Source organism: Crocodylus porosus, unplaced genomic scaffold (assembly GCF_001723895.1).
Source record: "Crocodylus porosus isolate Cpor-Errol unplaced genomic scaffold, CroPor_comp1, whole genome shotgun sequence".
In the NCBI taxonomy this organism is placed as follows: Eukaryota; Metazoa; Chordata; order Crocodylia; family Crocodylidae; genus Crocodylus; species Crocodylus porosus.
In genome coordinates, this window is record NW_017728951.1 from 43,770,632 (window position 1) to 43,785,278 (window position 14,647).

General features: G+C 38.4%; 1 protein-coding gene across 3 annotated transcripts in view; it reads left to right on the forward strand.

Moving 5' to 3' along the window:
• Positions 1-14,647, forward strand: part of CUNH10orf11 (chromosome unknown C10orf11 homolog) — a 1,097,256-nt gene that overhangs the window by 597,319 nt on the left and 485,290 nt on the right. For all 3 annotated transcript variants that reach the window (XM_019555729.1, XM_019555728.1, XM_019555730.1), the window contains exon 3: positions 12,054-12,180. In XM_019555729.1, the coding sequence (XP_019411274.1) occupies positions 12,054-12,180 (127 nt within the window). The remainder of the gene's footprint in view (positions 1-12,053; positions 12,181-14,647) is intronic.

Genomic DNA, 14,647 nt, shown 5'->3' on the forward strand with positions numbered 1-14,647 from the left:
ACAAAAATATTTACAAATTGTTGCCATCTTAATAAAATAAATATAGGGCAATGTGCAAACTTATTCTGGGAACACTTATGTAAGAATGGCAGAGATTTTTGAACATCTACCCTTATTTTAAGTGGTGTGCTATAAAAAAAAATCAGAAATTGAGGGAATAACTTGATCAGCATGTAACTAGTAATGCCCTACATTTAATGAATAGTAGCTGAATGACTCTTAGAACCTTACTTCTTCTCTAGTTTACATGTTGATAGCTCATTCTTGCTTGAGAAAGTATAAAGTTTAAATAGATCTTATCAAAAAACATTACATTAGTGTGACGAAGCTCACTTCAGCACCTTATTAGATCTATTTAAATATGCATTAAAATATTTCAGGAATATATCAAACTGAGAATGCAGTTCAGCTTTTAGAGAGAGATGAATGTGGCGGCTGTTAAGTTTTAATTGTCTCTTATCTCTTGCTACCATGGCAATAAAAATAAAAACTTTGTACAGGAATATTTGATATAATACATTATTTGCTAAGAATAGGCTTAGTCAGCAAAGCCAGGCAGGCAGGAGCATATATTTTCTGCTTTTCCATTATTTTAATATCTAAGTCGTATGCTTTTAACAGTCTTTGTGTTTTTATTGTCTATATTTAACAACATTTAGAAATTGGTCCTGCTTTATGATACTCAAAGATGAAGCTTTGAGTGTTTTTTTTTTAATTCTCTTCCTCCCAAGCAAATTTGGTAAGAGAATTAAAAGTCTGAATAATTTTACTTGATTTTATTCTTTGGCTTCTGTGCAGCTCTGAAGTGTTCTGATGAGACTCAGATAAGATGATCTGGCCTTTAGAGAGAGACACATCATATATAGGCAGACAGCTCCTGTGTCTGGTAACAAAGACTGAGGAGGTCAAAACTATCCCAACAGGCCTGGGTAGGTCAGTAAGAGGCAATGGTTGGAAATAAAATTTGGTAGGGAGGGGGGCAAGGGGTCTGGGTCAAGTCCTGTTCAAAAAGTCAGCTTTGTCAAAAGCTTCAGTCACATTCTTACCTACAGGCAACCTCTGCTGATCCCAACTCATTAATCGAACTGGAGAGCCGTCTTGACCCTAGCTCCTTCCCTTTGAAGTGTGGTGTCCTATGCAGCATGAGGAAATAATTTGCTGCCTGATTCAATGAGCCATCAGTAGAGCCAGCAGACCTAATGACATGTGAGAATATTAACCTCCTACCACGAAGAGCTGTGAATCTTGAGAGGCAGTCTATAATTCACCCAGCACTCCTGAGCCTTACCTCTCTCTCTCTCTCTCTCACTCATACAGGGATAAAGAGACCCTCATGTTGTAAAACTTCTATTTTCTTCAGTAGTAGGAGCATTACTGAGTCCTTTGTAATGAGTTGCTTTCCTTTTGCAGTAAGATTAAATTTATAATGGAAACTAGACATCTGTCTTGCATATAATCATTTCTGCCTAAAATATGGTACAGTCTGCATAAGAGACATTAAGAAGATGGTAATTTGGATACTTAATAAAGGAGACAATTTCTTGTTTCCTTTTTTATTTTTCATAATTGAAAGAAAAAAGAGGGGGAGGTCTTTTCTTTTCCTTTTATTTTTTTCTTTAAGGGGGAACACACAAACATGCTCACATGCTATACTGTGAGTGTACTCTAGCTGCCCTTGGTCACATTGATCTCCCTGCCCCCATAAAAAAGAAAAACTGTTATTCATCTTGTGTGTTAAAGCAAAAGCATGTTTCTGCCCCTTGTAACTGCAGGATGAAAACATATCATGGGCTGTGCCCTGTTGCCACTGAAGTCAGTGCAAAAATTGCTATGCCCTTCAATCAAAGTGATGTTCCCATCAAGTGCTATTCCCTTCAGTCAAAGTCCCACGTATAGGTTTCTACTGATAGTAAAGTCCAGTTAATAAAAAGTTGTTCATTTTAAGAGCATGATTTGAAATGTGGTCCTGTGTACAATGATCAACATTAAAGTGTTAGTAATTAATGTCTATTCCAAAGTAATCCAGAAATCAATTGCTTACTTAAGAGTAAGAGTAATACTAATACTGTGTTATATTAGACATCACAATGTAGTTACTGTTGGAAAATGTTTCATTACACCCTCTGCATTTTTGATAAAGAAAGACACTATTGGAAACATATAAAGTAAAGATAGGTTCAAATTGCTAGTTTGGCTCTTGGTATTGCAAAGGCTAAGTGTTACTGTGTTTGGAGTGGGGAGGTGTAAGCAGGGGAATTCTGGAACACATCTGGTTTTAAATACTTGATGTATTTCAGTGAGAGTGATCGCTTAAGCTCTCTGCATTTTGCTTTTCTTAGTGAATAAGCAAGACTAGATCATTACTCAATATAATCTCATAAGTGTGAAAAAGAAAGGACATTCCTTTGGGCTCTCGTTGATAAATTTACATGAGATTTTACTGTGATCAATATGGCAGCAAACAAGTAAAAGTTCACTGATGATTGATAAGTAACTAAATGTAAAGCGCCTACTGATCTGAAATGACTAGTTACCTAACCTAGACTAGTTACTGACTGAACCCAAGTTCTGTGTGGATTAAGGGCATCTCCAAAAAGACAAACTCTTGAGCAAAATAAGTTTCAGAATTTAAGCTTATTCTAATTTAAAAAGGCTTTGCTGGTATAACTATACCAGGAAGCTCCTCCTGCTTGTTCCCTCAAAATAAGTCATTTTGGCATTAGAACTTGTTTATGGTTTGTGTCTCTACTCTGCAGAGCAGTATTGAAAACAAATTTTAGTATTGACTTGGGCCCAAGTTATCCAGGGCTGTATGTAAAAGTTCATTTGGTCCAAAAGTATCTTGTATAGACCCAGATGTAGGAAATGTATATACATCTGTGGCTTTTCTGGTTGTAGGGAGGAGAGGGGTGAAAAAGTTTGGGGGATGAAAGCAAGAAAAGGAAAGAGACAAAAATGGCGTATTTACATCCCGTAACAAATATTACAGTATGTTTTATTCTGGTGTGTAATTTTAAGTTGTTCTAAAGATGCATCTTTAAAATGAGAAGGATTCAAATGCTGTCCAAAACTTTTCTCCTCTCTTTTGGTGTTCAACTGATCTATTATTTGTTCTCACCTCTCATGGCTAGTCACAAAAGCCAGTCCCCCTGGCCTCTCTCTGCTTCATCTTTTTATTAAGTTTATTAAAACTAGTCAGATTATACTTTCTTATGGTACACATTTTGCTTGGTCCATTCATTATGGTTTCTTATCTTGGCAGGCAATCTGAATTGAACGGCAGCTAGTCCATTATGCACATATGAAGCCCATCACTCCTCCAGCAATGGCCAATTCATCAAACATTTATCTTTTGCCCTCTGAGCAGTGCGTCAATTTGCTTGTCAATCCTCAGCCTTGGTTGTTGTGGAAGATGGGAGAAAAATTACTTCTCTTTCCCCGTTCTCACCACACTCTAGTGGTTGAAATGGACTTTACCCTACTCTCTTCATGTGTTTGCTTACTTCCCTTTTTCTCTACAGAAGTGGGGAGAGGTCAGGTTACTGTCTGAATTACAGAGTGACAGAATGATTCAAGAGATATGCTATGAGTTTCATTGTAACATTGCTTTTACACTTAAGATGGTCCCTACTTCCATTACATTTCCTTTGTTCAAAGGGCCTTATATATGGGGTCAAAACTTAGCACTTAGATCAGGATGGTATTTTATTTTAAACAAATAAATTATTGACTTTATGCATTTGTATTGTTTTTAAGGAATGGTTAGATCTTTATAATCTATGCCCTTCATTGCTCTTACAAGTTTAAGAAATGACCCTGTATGTATGCATATGCATTAGTGTATCTGTGCACATGTTTCATAGTTTCATAGTTAGCAGGGTCGGAAGGGACCTGAGCAGATCATCAAGTCCGACCACCTGGCATGTGTCTTATTTAAAATGATTTTGGAAAGGCTTTGTTTCATTACAGTTGGATTCTTTGTTAGGAATGGAAAGGAAACAAATGAGGATATGCTGGTTATAAAACTGTCCATTATTCATCTTTCCTTTACTGGTTTTTTGTTTTTGTTTATTTACTTGGGAAATCCTTTCAAGTTTTTTCAGCAGGAAGATTAAGGCTCAATCTTAAGAACGTAAGTGGTGAGATATGCCTAGTTGACTGTACCTACATCCCCTGTGTTTTTGGGCAAAAATGATCTTTGATTGAAAAAAAATATAATAGACGAGGGCTATCAAATTAAAACTCTGGCTCCGTGGGTCAGGAGAGATGCATGGGGCCTTTCTGCAGGTTGAATCAAGCTGTCAGACTGACCTTGCATGCCAAAGCCAATGTGCAGGGCCAGATCAGCTTTGTGTGCCATATGCAGAAAGCACTCTGGAGTGATCCTGTGTGCTGTGTGCGGGACATGGGCTAACACCAACTGTATCTTGGACACCCCTGCAATAGACTGTTACATATCAACTAGAGAATTTTAAGCCATTTTTTGAAAACTGCTATATGTTCTATAATACCTATTTGTCTGTTAGACCATGAAGAAATACTTTTCTAGTCTGTATTTTATTATTTTAAAAATACTCTGTACATGATGTCAGCTGAACTTTCCTACTGTTCCACAGGGAATATTATATTCTTGATTGTCAATTTATTTAAATGTATATGATAATGTAACAATATCAAACAAAATCCGAATGTGCTTAAATAACCCTAAAGGCGTGACATACAACGATTTTAAAACGTTAAAATGAAGGTTAAGGCTATGGCTCCAGTATTGGTTCTCCTTCCTGATTAGGCCTGGATGAAATGCCTATAATGGAATATAGCTCTGGAAAGATTTATTAAAGAAAACCTTCCAGACATCCCAATCTGTTTTATAGTTTAAGATAGAAACCCCCTGAAAATTAAGTTATTTCACAAAGTTTGGACACCAAGCCATGGAAAGCTTGATGGTACTAGTAGACTCACAGTTATGAAATGACATAATCTTCATTTGTTTATATGAGGTTTGTTAGCTACTGAAGACTTAAATCAGAACTCTTAACACCCTGTGAAGACAAAGCCTTAAGTGGTTTAGCAACTCATTTTTGCAAGCGCTCTCAACTTTATTGTGTTTTGACCTTTGAGTATCAACCTAAAACTGTAACTCCTGGAGCAATGCTGTTATTGTGAAAACCCCTCTTAGCTTTATTTAAAACTAAACTCATACACATTGTTCTTCTAGCTGTGAAGAAACAAATAAAAGTATGACTTAGGGGACAGAAGTGACAATATTCGCCCAGTCAATCTGGCCACAGAAAGCAGCTTAAAGCTGTGGCCAAAAACAAGTGCATGGCTGCAGACAGCTTTAAAAATGGCTGATTGGGTGAAAAGCTGACCTCTCATGCAGTGAGGGGTTGGATGAAGACGTTTCAAAACAGAGTATCTTCCATAATTTCTGTTTGCACTTCCTGCCAGTCTTGAGCTGTTTTCAGAATAGGAGGGGGGAAAGGGAGCAGAGGGAGTTCGGTCTGGGGGTTTTCAGCCCCCACTGAAGAGTGTGGTGGGTGTATTGGAGCCCCCTGTGGTAGGGGAGGGGCTTCAATTCACCCCCCTCCCCTCCAGCACTGGCTAGGGAACCCCTAGAATGAGTTCCCTCCTCCATTCTGAAACGGGGATAAGAGGCTGTTTCTAGGGGAAGGCTGGTAGCCCAGAGGTAGATTCCCCTCTGCCCTGGAACCAACAGTGAACTTCTATTTGTTCTAAGGGATCATTGTAACTCTTCTTCTAAATCTTCCAAAGCATTCTTAGTTACAGCCAGGTGGTGCACTTCTGTCTGCACCCTTAAATTTATCCTAAAGTCTCAGAATGAAGACAACTTAAAAAATTCTTATGTTTCATGATTTTCCATATATTCTTGACTTTGTTTTATAAACATTTAGGGTTTGCAATATTGCAGACTCTAAGGTTAGTTGAATTTAGAGCTCAGAAACTGAAGATGATAGAAGGCTTCTAGGAATCCCTACCAGCCAAAACTACCAGATCTTATTCTGCTCTGGTCCTTATGTGACTTGTAAGGCTTCCTTACCTTAGTCTTGATGGTATCTGATGTTCCACATGCAGTTTCAGTTGTCTGCAGTTTCTGAGCAAAGGAGGACACTAAAGGGCAGATTCTTTCTTCTTTGGATATCTAGAAGTTAAATGTATGCAGACAGTGTAGGATGTATTCCTATTTCTTATATCCCTTATGCTGAACGTGCAAAACTAATCCAGTCTGCTTAGGCAGACAGGTAGTAGTTCCAATCCTTCATCTCCCCTTTGTTTCATTCTTTGTCTACTACTATCATAGGACTCATTTCAGTTTTATTCCAATTGGTTGACAGTGGAAGTGGAAGTGTAGTGAATAAAGACTGCTGTGCATGATGACTGGGAAGGATGGTTTTATAATGCCCTGGGTTTGGCTTGTCTTGGTTGCTGTTATGAATGGGCAGCCCAAGTCTCAAAGCTGGTCTAGCATGGGTATGAGTTAAAGAAGATTAGACAAAAAAGACAGGTGTTGAAAGAAGAATTGTGCCTGGTCTACAATATCCTTATGAATGCAGAACTCAACCTAACTTTAACTCTCTGTAAACATTTCATGAAAAAACCTCTCTCTTCCTGAAAGTGGTGAGGAGGGAACAATTTATTGTTTTGGCTGAATTTTGCTTTGAGTTTTTCAGGTTCATTGAAATTAAAAATTAAACAATGCAGAGCCAGGGTAAGGATAAGTGAAACCAGGTTTTACATAGCCTCTTGTGAAATCAAAACATTAGTTTAGAAATGTCCCCTCCTATATTATGTTTGTCCATGCACATAAAATTTATTTATTGTTTTTTGTTGTTGTAGCAATGTTTAAATCTCAGAATTGGAATTCAGGAGCCCTAGGTTCTGTTTCTTTTCTTTCAACAAATTGCCTTTAGCTAGTCACTTAACACCCCTCTCGCTGTCTTAGCTTTACCCTCCACAAAATGGAGCTTTTGAGCTCTCAGCAGATTTGTGAGATTCATTAATGTTTGCAGAATGCTTTGAGATCCTTGGGTGGCAGGTGCTAGAGGAGTGTAAGTCAGTATTATTTCTTTGAATACTGAAATCATTACCTGTTAAGTATTAAGGCATCATCCTTCAGTGACGATGATGCCTTTTCTTTTAATCTGCTAAAATTTAGGAAGGCAAGGGGAGTGATTTTAAACAAGCTCTCCTTTCATAACAACCCTGTCTTTAACTTCTGGTAATGGCTATCTCTTGTCAGCAGAGTACAAATCAATTTCAAGGAAAAAGCCAAACTCTCTCATTTACATATTGTTAACTGCCCTCTCTTTCCTGTTAAACAGGGAAAAAAATGTCATTAGGAATGAGTCAGCTGTCTTATTAACAGAGAGTAGAAGGAGCATGTCCTCTTTAAAATATACTTCTGAGCAGATTGCTGTTTCAGGACAAGGACAACTGCATTATATTGAGGTTTGGCCATTCTTTGATGAGTTGGCTTTGCTTTTTCATCTCTCTAAATCCTGTGTACCCATGGACAAATATTACCAATTCGAATAGCTGCTATTTAGTTTCATTGTAACCAAATCCATTTCCACATCAGGCCAGAGGGACTGTATAAAATGGTATAGTCGACAATTACCATGCATACACAGTGAAAAATCCCCACAATGACATTCCTTTATGGTTAAAACTTTGCAGTAGATCATGAATGAATTATGGAAAGGAAAGCTGAGTGAAATCATGCTGATTAGGTGGAGGACTTGGATAAAAGGACATTTCTGAGACCTTTGTATTCTAAAGGATTATTTACTGTCTGGTTATAGAACATCTTAAGTCATTTGGCAGAGGGATTCAGTTGCCTGTTTAGCGCAGTGTTTTTGTAAGCTAATGAGGGCAAAGCGTGAGCCATAGGCAATGATGCTGTGATATTAGCTGTGACAGGGAGCTTGATCATAATTATCTTAACGAGGATAGGGTTAATTACAGTGGAAACTTAAAGTTCTTTCTTTTCGAATCAGGCAGAGCTGAATACGTTGTGATGTTTTGTCATTTTGATGTGACTTTGGAAATTGCAATGGAAATCTCTTGGCAGTACTTGCTCTCTTCTGGGAGTGGAGTGTGAGCCCTGCAATGAGGTAACCGAGATGGTACCTGTGGGTGAGATAATGGGCAGCTTTCATGTCATTAGAGCAGGCAAAAAGCAACCAGCAATACGCTTCAGTGATGCTTATTAGCTTTCTAAAGCATCTAGAGAAAACAGCTACCTGCCATTGCCCCTTCAGTCCTGGTTCTTTTGTGGCAGTAAGGCTGTGCCTGTTGGTTTTAATTTACCAAGCCTGGGACATGTCCAGGTGCTGTAAAAGATGAGGAAGCATCCAAGATTTCATTTTAAGATGGTGGTTTCTCAGGGAATTCCTTCTTTTTACTTGTCTGCCTCTTTTTAAGACTATGGGTATTTTCCCTTCCTAGGTATGAGATAGATATAGATATGTATAGATTTAGATATATGTATATTGATATCTATATCTATCTGTCTGTCTATCTATCTATATCTGTGTGTGTGTATTTTCAACTGTGCTCTTCGCTATGAGAGAGCTGCTGTTTTTGCTGTCTATCCCCTGCTTTTGCTGCTGTTTTTGCTGCCCCCTTCCAATTTTGGATATGTTAATAATAAAATATATTGAATATAATAACACAATCTGTCTGGCATTTGATGGAAATAGTAATCCTAATACTTTGTACTTTTATAGCACCTGTCACCTGAGGCTCTCAGAAAACTTTACAAACATTAATTCAGCATCCCAATCTTCCTGTAGGTAGGTAGGTGGTATTATTCCCGTTCCACAGATGGGAAATCAAGGCATGCAGAAATTACCTGACTTACTGAAGTTCACAGAGGAAATTGGCTCTGGATTCATTTTCATAGCCTGTGCTTTTTGGTTTCAGGATATAACTAGTAGAAATTATATATAGTAATAGAAGAAGCACCTGCATTTCTGAATTTAATAGTTAATTTCACTAAATGGCAGAAAACAAATGTCATCTTTCTTTATTTTCTCAAGCACGCTGGGTTTTGGCAGTTGGTTTTTGTTGTTGTTTTCATTTTCTTTAGAGTTAAGGAAAATACAAAAGCCCCCAAAGCGCACCCCCCCAACCCCCCTTATGGAATTCTGTGAATAGCAAAATAACATATGGACATACATTTATGTTAATTGTTTACACCATGTCTCTGCACTGTAGCAAGCCCTCTTCCCTCCCTAGGCTCTGAATTTAGTTGATTAAATCACCAAGTGCACACCGTGTTGATGACATGAAAACAACAATTAATAAGCAACCCCCTGTGTAACACAGCTCCTTTTTAACTGAGCAGCTAATAACATTACATGGCAAAAATTATCAAAACCAGACAGGTGTAAGGGGATTTGCGCACAATTTTCTCTGCTCATCTATGAAACTAGTACCATTGTGTTCAGCCTAAGCTTTAGAAAGAAAGGCCGTTTCAATAGGCAACTCCCTCTAGTGTTTCAAGGCCTTTGTCCCACTTCATGCCTTGTCATTTTGTTTTATGCCTCCCCTGCAGCAGTTTTGGATGTGTGCTTTCTTCTCCTTGCCAGTTGCCAACCATTTGCTGATTCTCATGATAAGAGTATTATATTTGCATAACATAACTCAGGAACAATGTATATTTTGATGCTGACACTGACCAGAGCCCAAGCAATGTTTATTCACAAAGGGCCTATTAGAGTCCCATAAGGCTCTGTGGTGCTGACAAGGAGGTGGCCTATTCTGAACTCCTTTTGGCAAGCCGAGGCCTTAAATTAAAAAGTGAGGTTTGGATACAATCCACTATTAACTATTTATATAATAAAGAGTGTTTAAAGGGAACTTTCTAAACTAGGTTTGTCCAATAAACTGAAACAAAAAAATCGTAGCAGCCTGATAAATTTGCTGCTTCTTCCTCTAGATCGTTTCCCCTTAAATGGCACTTGTGTGGAAGGAATCAGGATGCATGGTAGAGGTGATAACTTTTATTAGACCAACTAGATTTGTGCAAGAAAAATATTTAATTTGTGTAGAAGGCACATTTCTTCTGGTTTGACCAGAGAAGCAGACCTAGGGTCTACTCCTGTTTTTGGTAGAAGCCGGGTCTATGCTAGGTGTACTTTCTCGATGAAGCTATGCTGCTGTGAGTTATTGTCAAGGCTCTCTTGGTATGCATACAGCATAAACTGGCAAAACTGGGCTTTTGTGTACAGCTTATTCAGCGACACCTCCCCCACCCTTGGTGAAATAAACCATTATAGCAAAGGAACAGTATTTTCAGTGAACCTATTTATACTAGGGGTTTTGCTCTCTCTTTGGTCAGATTACAGCTCCAGGCATTCTGACTGATGCAGCTTGGCTAGCAGAAGTGTGTAATGTAGACTTGGCCAATCATTTGCTTGGTCTCCATGTACCTCAGTGCCCATCAAATGGGGTTAATGACACTTAACCTTACCACCCTCAAATACCGCTGCATAAGTAATGTTGGCAGTGCTTGGAGATCTTCAGGTGAATGCTGTTGTAAAAGCAATTTTGTATTAGTTTTTACTTTCATATATATATATATATATATATATGTGTGTGTGTGTGTATATATGTATTTAACTTTCATAAATATATATATGGATCTGTATTTTGAAGGTCAGAGATTTGATCTCCAGAGAGAAGCTTTTGATTTGTGCTTACTAATGGGGTTTCGGGAGAGGACTGGGGGTGAGGGTGCCTGTGCAAAAGGGGCATCGTGATTTTTGCTGACTTGGTGGGTGTTAAATTAATCTGTGGGATTTAAAACACAAACATTTTGTATAAATATTTGCATTAGGTTAATATTTGCATATTCCTTCAATAACAGCATGTGGCATAACAGTCTAACAGAGGCCCTGACTAGTTTTGATCTTTGCCAAAAAACAGAGGGAGGGAGGAGGAAAATCCCCTTAGTATAAATGTCATCAGAAAGTGAATAAATAGTATAGACTGCATCTCCCTTATTCATCACATTTTATAAAACAGCCAGGAGATACAGTGATGATCTTCCCACTGGTAGGCATAGTAGATCAGCTGTCAAGTCATGCAATCTCAGCATATCTCTAGGTGTCTGGTAGGTGAATGAGCTGTGAATGTGCGTCTGTGCGTATGCTCTATATACAGTGCCGTCTTACTTGATTAATGCATGTGTTTTTCGAGCAGGAATGTGCAAGCCTATGAAATTAAGAGTTAACTTTGGAATAACTGCCTTAGCAGAGCAACAAAGCCATCTCTTTCATTTCTCCCTGTATTTTCCTAACTGGGTGACAGATTCCCACAGATGCCTGTTTGTTTACAACCCTACATCTGCATTTCCACGCTGTAAAATTCCCCCTTTTAAAGCTGTTTTCTACATTCTGAACTGTATCTTGACAGCAGGGCAGTAAGTTTTAAACCAGAGGACGTGGCTTCTGTCTGGGGTAATTGTATTTTGTTTGCAGAGGCTTGACCAGGAACAAATTAAGTGGTTAATAAAAAGAAAAAAATCCTTTCACAATTTCCTATTATTGCATGTAGGGTAACTGCTAAGAAATGATACTTGAAGTTGTATTTATTATTGTTAGTAGGGTATGATATTTCTTGGCAGAAATGATGGATGACAACTTAAATTTGTGTCCAGGGAATGAAGGTGAACTGTGACAGAGTTATTTATCTTGGGAATGGAGGTTAGGGTCAGGCAAGGCTGGGTGCCTGAAGGCACAAGACATTGACAAATTCATCCTGCAGGCCCCATATCTGAAGCCTTTTGTTTTGGATCCTGGCTACTCACTAAGTGACCCCCATCCTTCATCCTGCCAGCATGTGAAGGATGTGTTGCAGTGCCAGCACTCCCCTTGCCACTAATTCTTGTCATTCACTCTTCTGACAGGCCCAAACCAAAACTATTCCCGCTCCTGAAAAGGAAGGTTAAAATATTTATTTCAGCTCATAATGGCCTCCCTGATTTAGTGGAGTATCATTTTTCCTGTTGCCTTTGTCATTTGCAGGTCACTAGAAGGACTGAAAACATTCAGTTGCCTGGAAGAGCTGATCTTGGACAACAATCTCCTCGGAAATGACCTTCTGTTACCCAGGTTACCCCACCTCCATACCTTAACGCTCAACAAGAACCAAATATCCTTTCAAAGAAATACCTGCAAAATGTCAAATGAGTTTTATGTGTCAGCCAAATTAAAGTATGTGAAATATAGTTCATGTGCAGACAAAGCATTCTCTTTCTTGGCACCTAGAATACCTCACAGTAATTTATTATAGGTCATTCATAAATGAAATGCACCATTATATCTTCCTGTTGCTCCATTTTAGTGTGAGATCTAAGTTATGGCTCTGAAGAAATCTTTTTTAATAGATAAAATAGAGAAAGAAAATAATGTCAGTGCTGCTGGCGTGCGGCAGCTCCTGTGTTTGCTTGGGGTTTTGTGGCAGGCTGACCTCTAGTGGAATAGAGAGTGCAGTGAAACAGCATTAAGTTTTTATACTTTGAATACCTACCGTTTAGAACAACAACAACAATAATCATATTGGGTGTGGCAATCTGTTAATTCACCCAGTTAACATGAAAAATGTGGCTGCTACATAGGCACTTGTGAGCCAGATACTGAATTCAGCACTTTCTCATTGACTACATGGACACACATGAACCCAATTCAGCCTGCACTAGGTCCCTTATACCAGGAAAGGATTTACAGAGATGTTTAGGTTTATTCAGAACTGCAAAACTGTTAGGCATAGAGGCTTATGCCCCACTGGAGTCAGTATTTAGGAATGTGCTTAAGTTGATTCCCTTGGTGTGCATCTGTTTAGTGGCCTTACTTTTTGAAGAAATAAAAAAAGAATAATAAAAAAGCTAATTGTTTTCATGGACTATGCTTGGATTTAATTGTTAAGCCATTTGTCCATACCGTGACCCTTTTGGAAACTGAAGGCATATATACATATATTCTCCCTATGCAAAGGCTGATCAAAGTGTGGCCTAACGTCCAAATGAAGCTTGGAGTGTCCTAAAGCACAGACCATGAAAACCCTCTACTTGTAATTGCAGGGTGAGGACAAAGCACTCAGCTGCAGGCTTTTATTACAGTGAAAGCAAACAGAAAGCAATTTATGGTCCTGTATTGCAGGCGATAAAACGTAGTTGGAAATATTATGATTGCATAGTTTTGTTTTGTTTTTTGAGTTTTGATATTTTAAAAAATATGTAAATATGTAAGCAAAATTAGGTGTAAATGTTGTGGTCCTGGCAACTTGCCAGTGTAGCCCCAGGGTCACGAAGATCACTGTTGTCCAGTTTAATTTGTGTTCTTGGTGACACAGGGATTCTGAGGGTGAGATGCAGATAGCTATTTGGTTTTATATTTTGCCATTCCCATAAAACTCTTAGCATACACATTTTAATGAAAAATAAGCCAAAAGATTCTTGCTGACCTAACATATGATGCAGCGTTTGATGCAGCATTCTCTGCTTTACCAAATGAGTACAGGCTGAGTTGCTAGATTTGTGTGCGTGGTGGTATATTCCTCAGCTGCCAGGGTGAAGACGCTACATTGAATTGGAACTAAGTGAACAAAATCAGAGAAGGAGTTAGTGCCACCGTGTCACCAGTACTATTTGAAGAGGTTCATTGAGAATTACAGTGATGTACAAAATGCAGAGCCACATCCTGCTTGCTGTATTCAGGTGATGAATCTTTCCAAGTCAATGTGTGCAAGATGAGCAGAGTTTGATCCATAGTGGCATTTTTAAAAAAAATGTAATGTTAAAATTATGATGGCTAGTCCTCCGGGTGTACTCAGCTGTTCAGCGTTATAAGGAATTATGTACACCAGCGTACATTTTTGCAGTATGCTGCCAATAATTTAACAAAGGACGTATACAAAATCTGTTAGCTTGTGAAACAGCCAGGGTACAATCAGGTGTGTGTGAACTCGGAGAGAATGAAAAAGAAATCCTTTTCAGAAATAAAAATTTTGTGTTCTGTGGGTGAGTGATCTCTGGCAGGGAAGAATTGGCAGCATACAGAAGCAGAGAAATGTCCCAGAACTTTGTAATCTGTTTGGATGGCACTAGGAAGCGGTTCTAGTGGGTCACTCTAGCTCCTTCCAGCACATCACTGGTATATTCCTGACTTTGGTATTTTATGTGTATATTATAAAATAGTGACACCTGTATCATAGAGAAAGAGCTTGTAGTGCACCTCAGTGGTGTTAGAACCCAGACTGCACTAACTTTGTAGAAAAGGACATGGCAGTAAAGAAGAATACCTCACCTGAAATCAAACAGCAATCAGTCTTTCCTTACAAGAAGGAAAAAAACTATTAAAGAAACCTTTGAAAGACAGAATATATGTCAACTCAAAGACTAATTGGTAGCTTCCCGGAGTCTCTCTTCAACATAACAGTATGCTTTATTTGTTTCTTCTATCATTATAGTCTCAGCTTTAGCATAATTCAGTCCCCGCTCTGATAGACTGTAGATGCTGATCTGTGTTATTTCTTATGGAAGGTCCACTTAATGTGTAGGACACTTTTTCCTCTCACTTATTTTAAAGCCTAAATAAATTTTGCATATTTATTTCAAAGA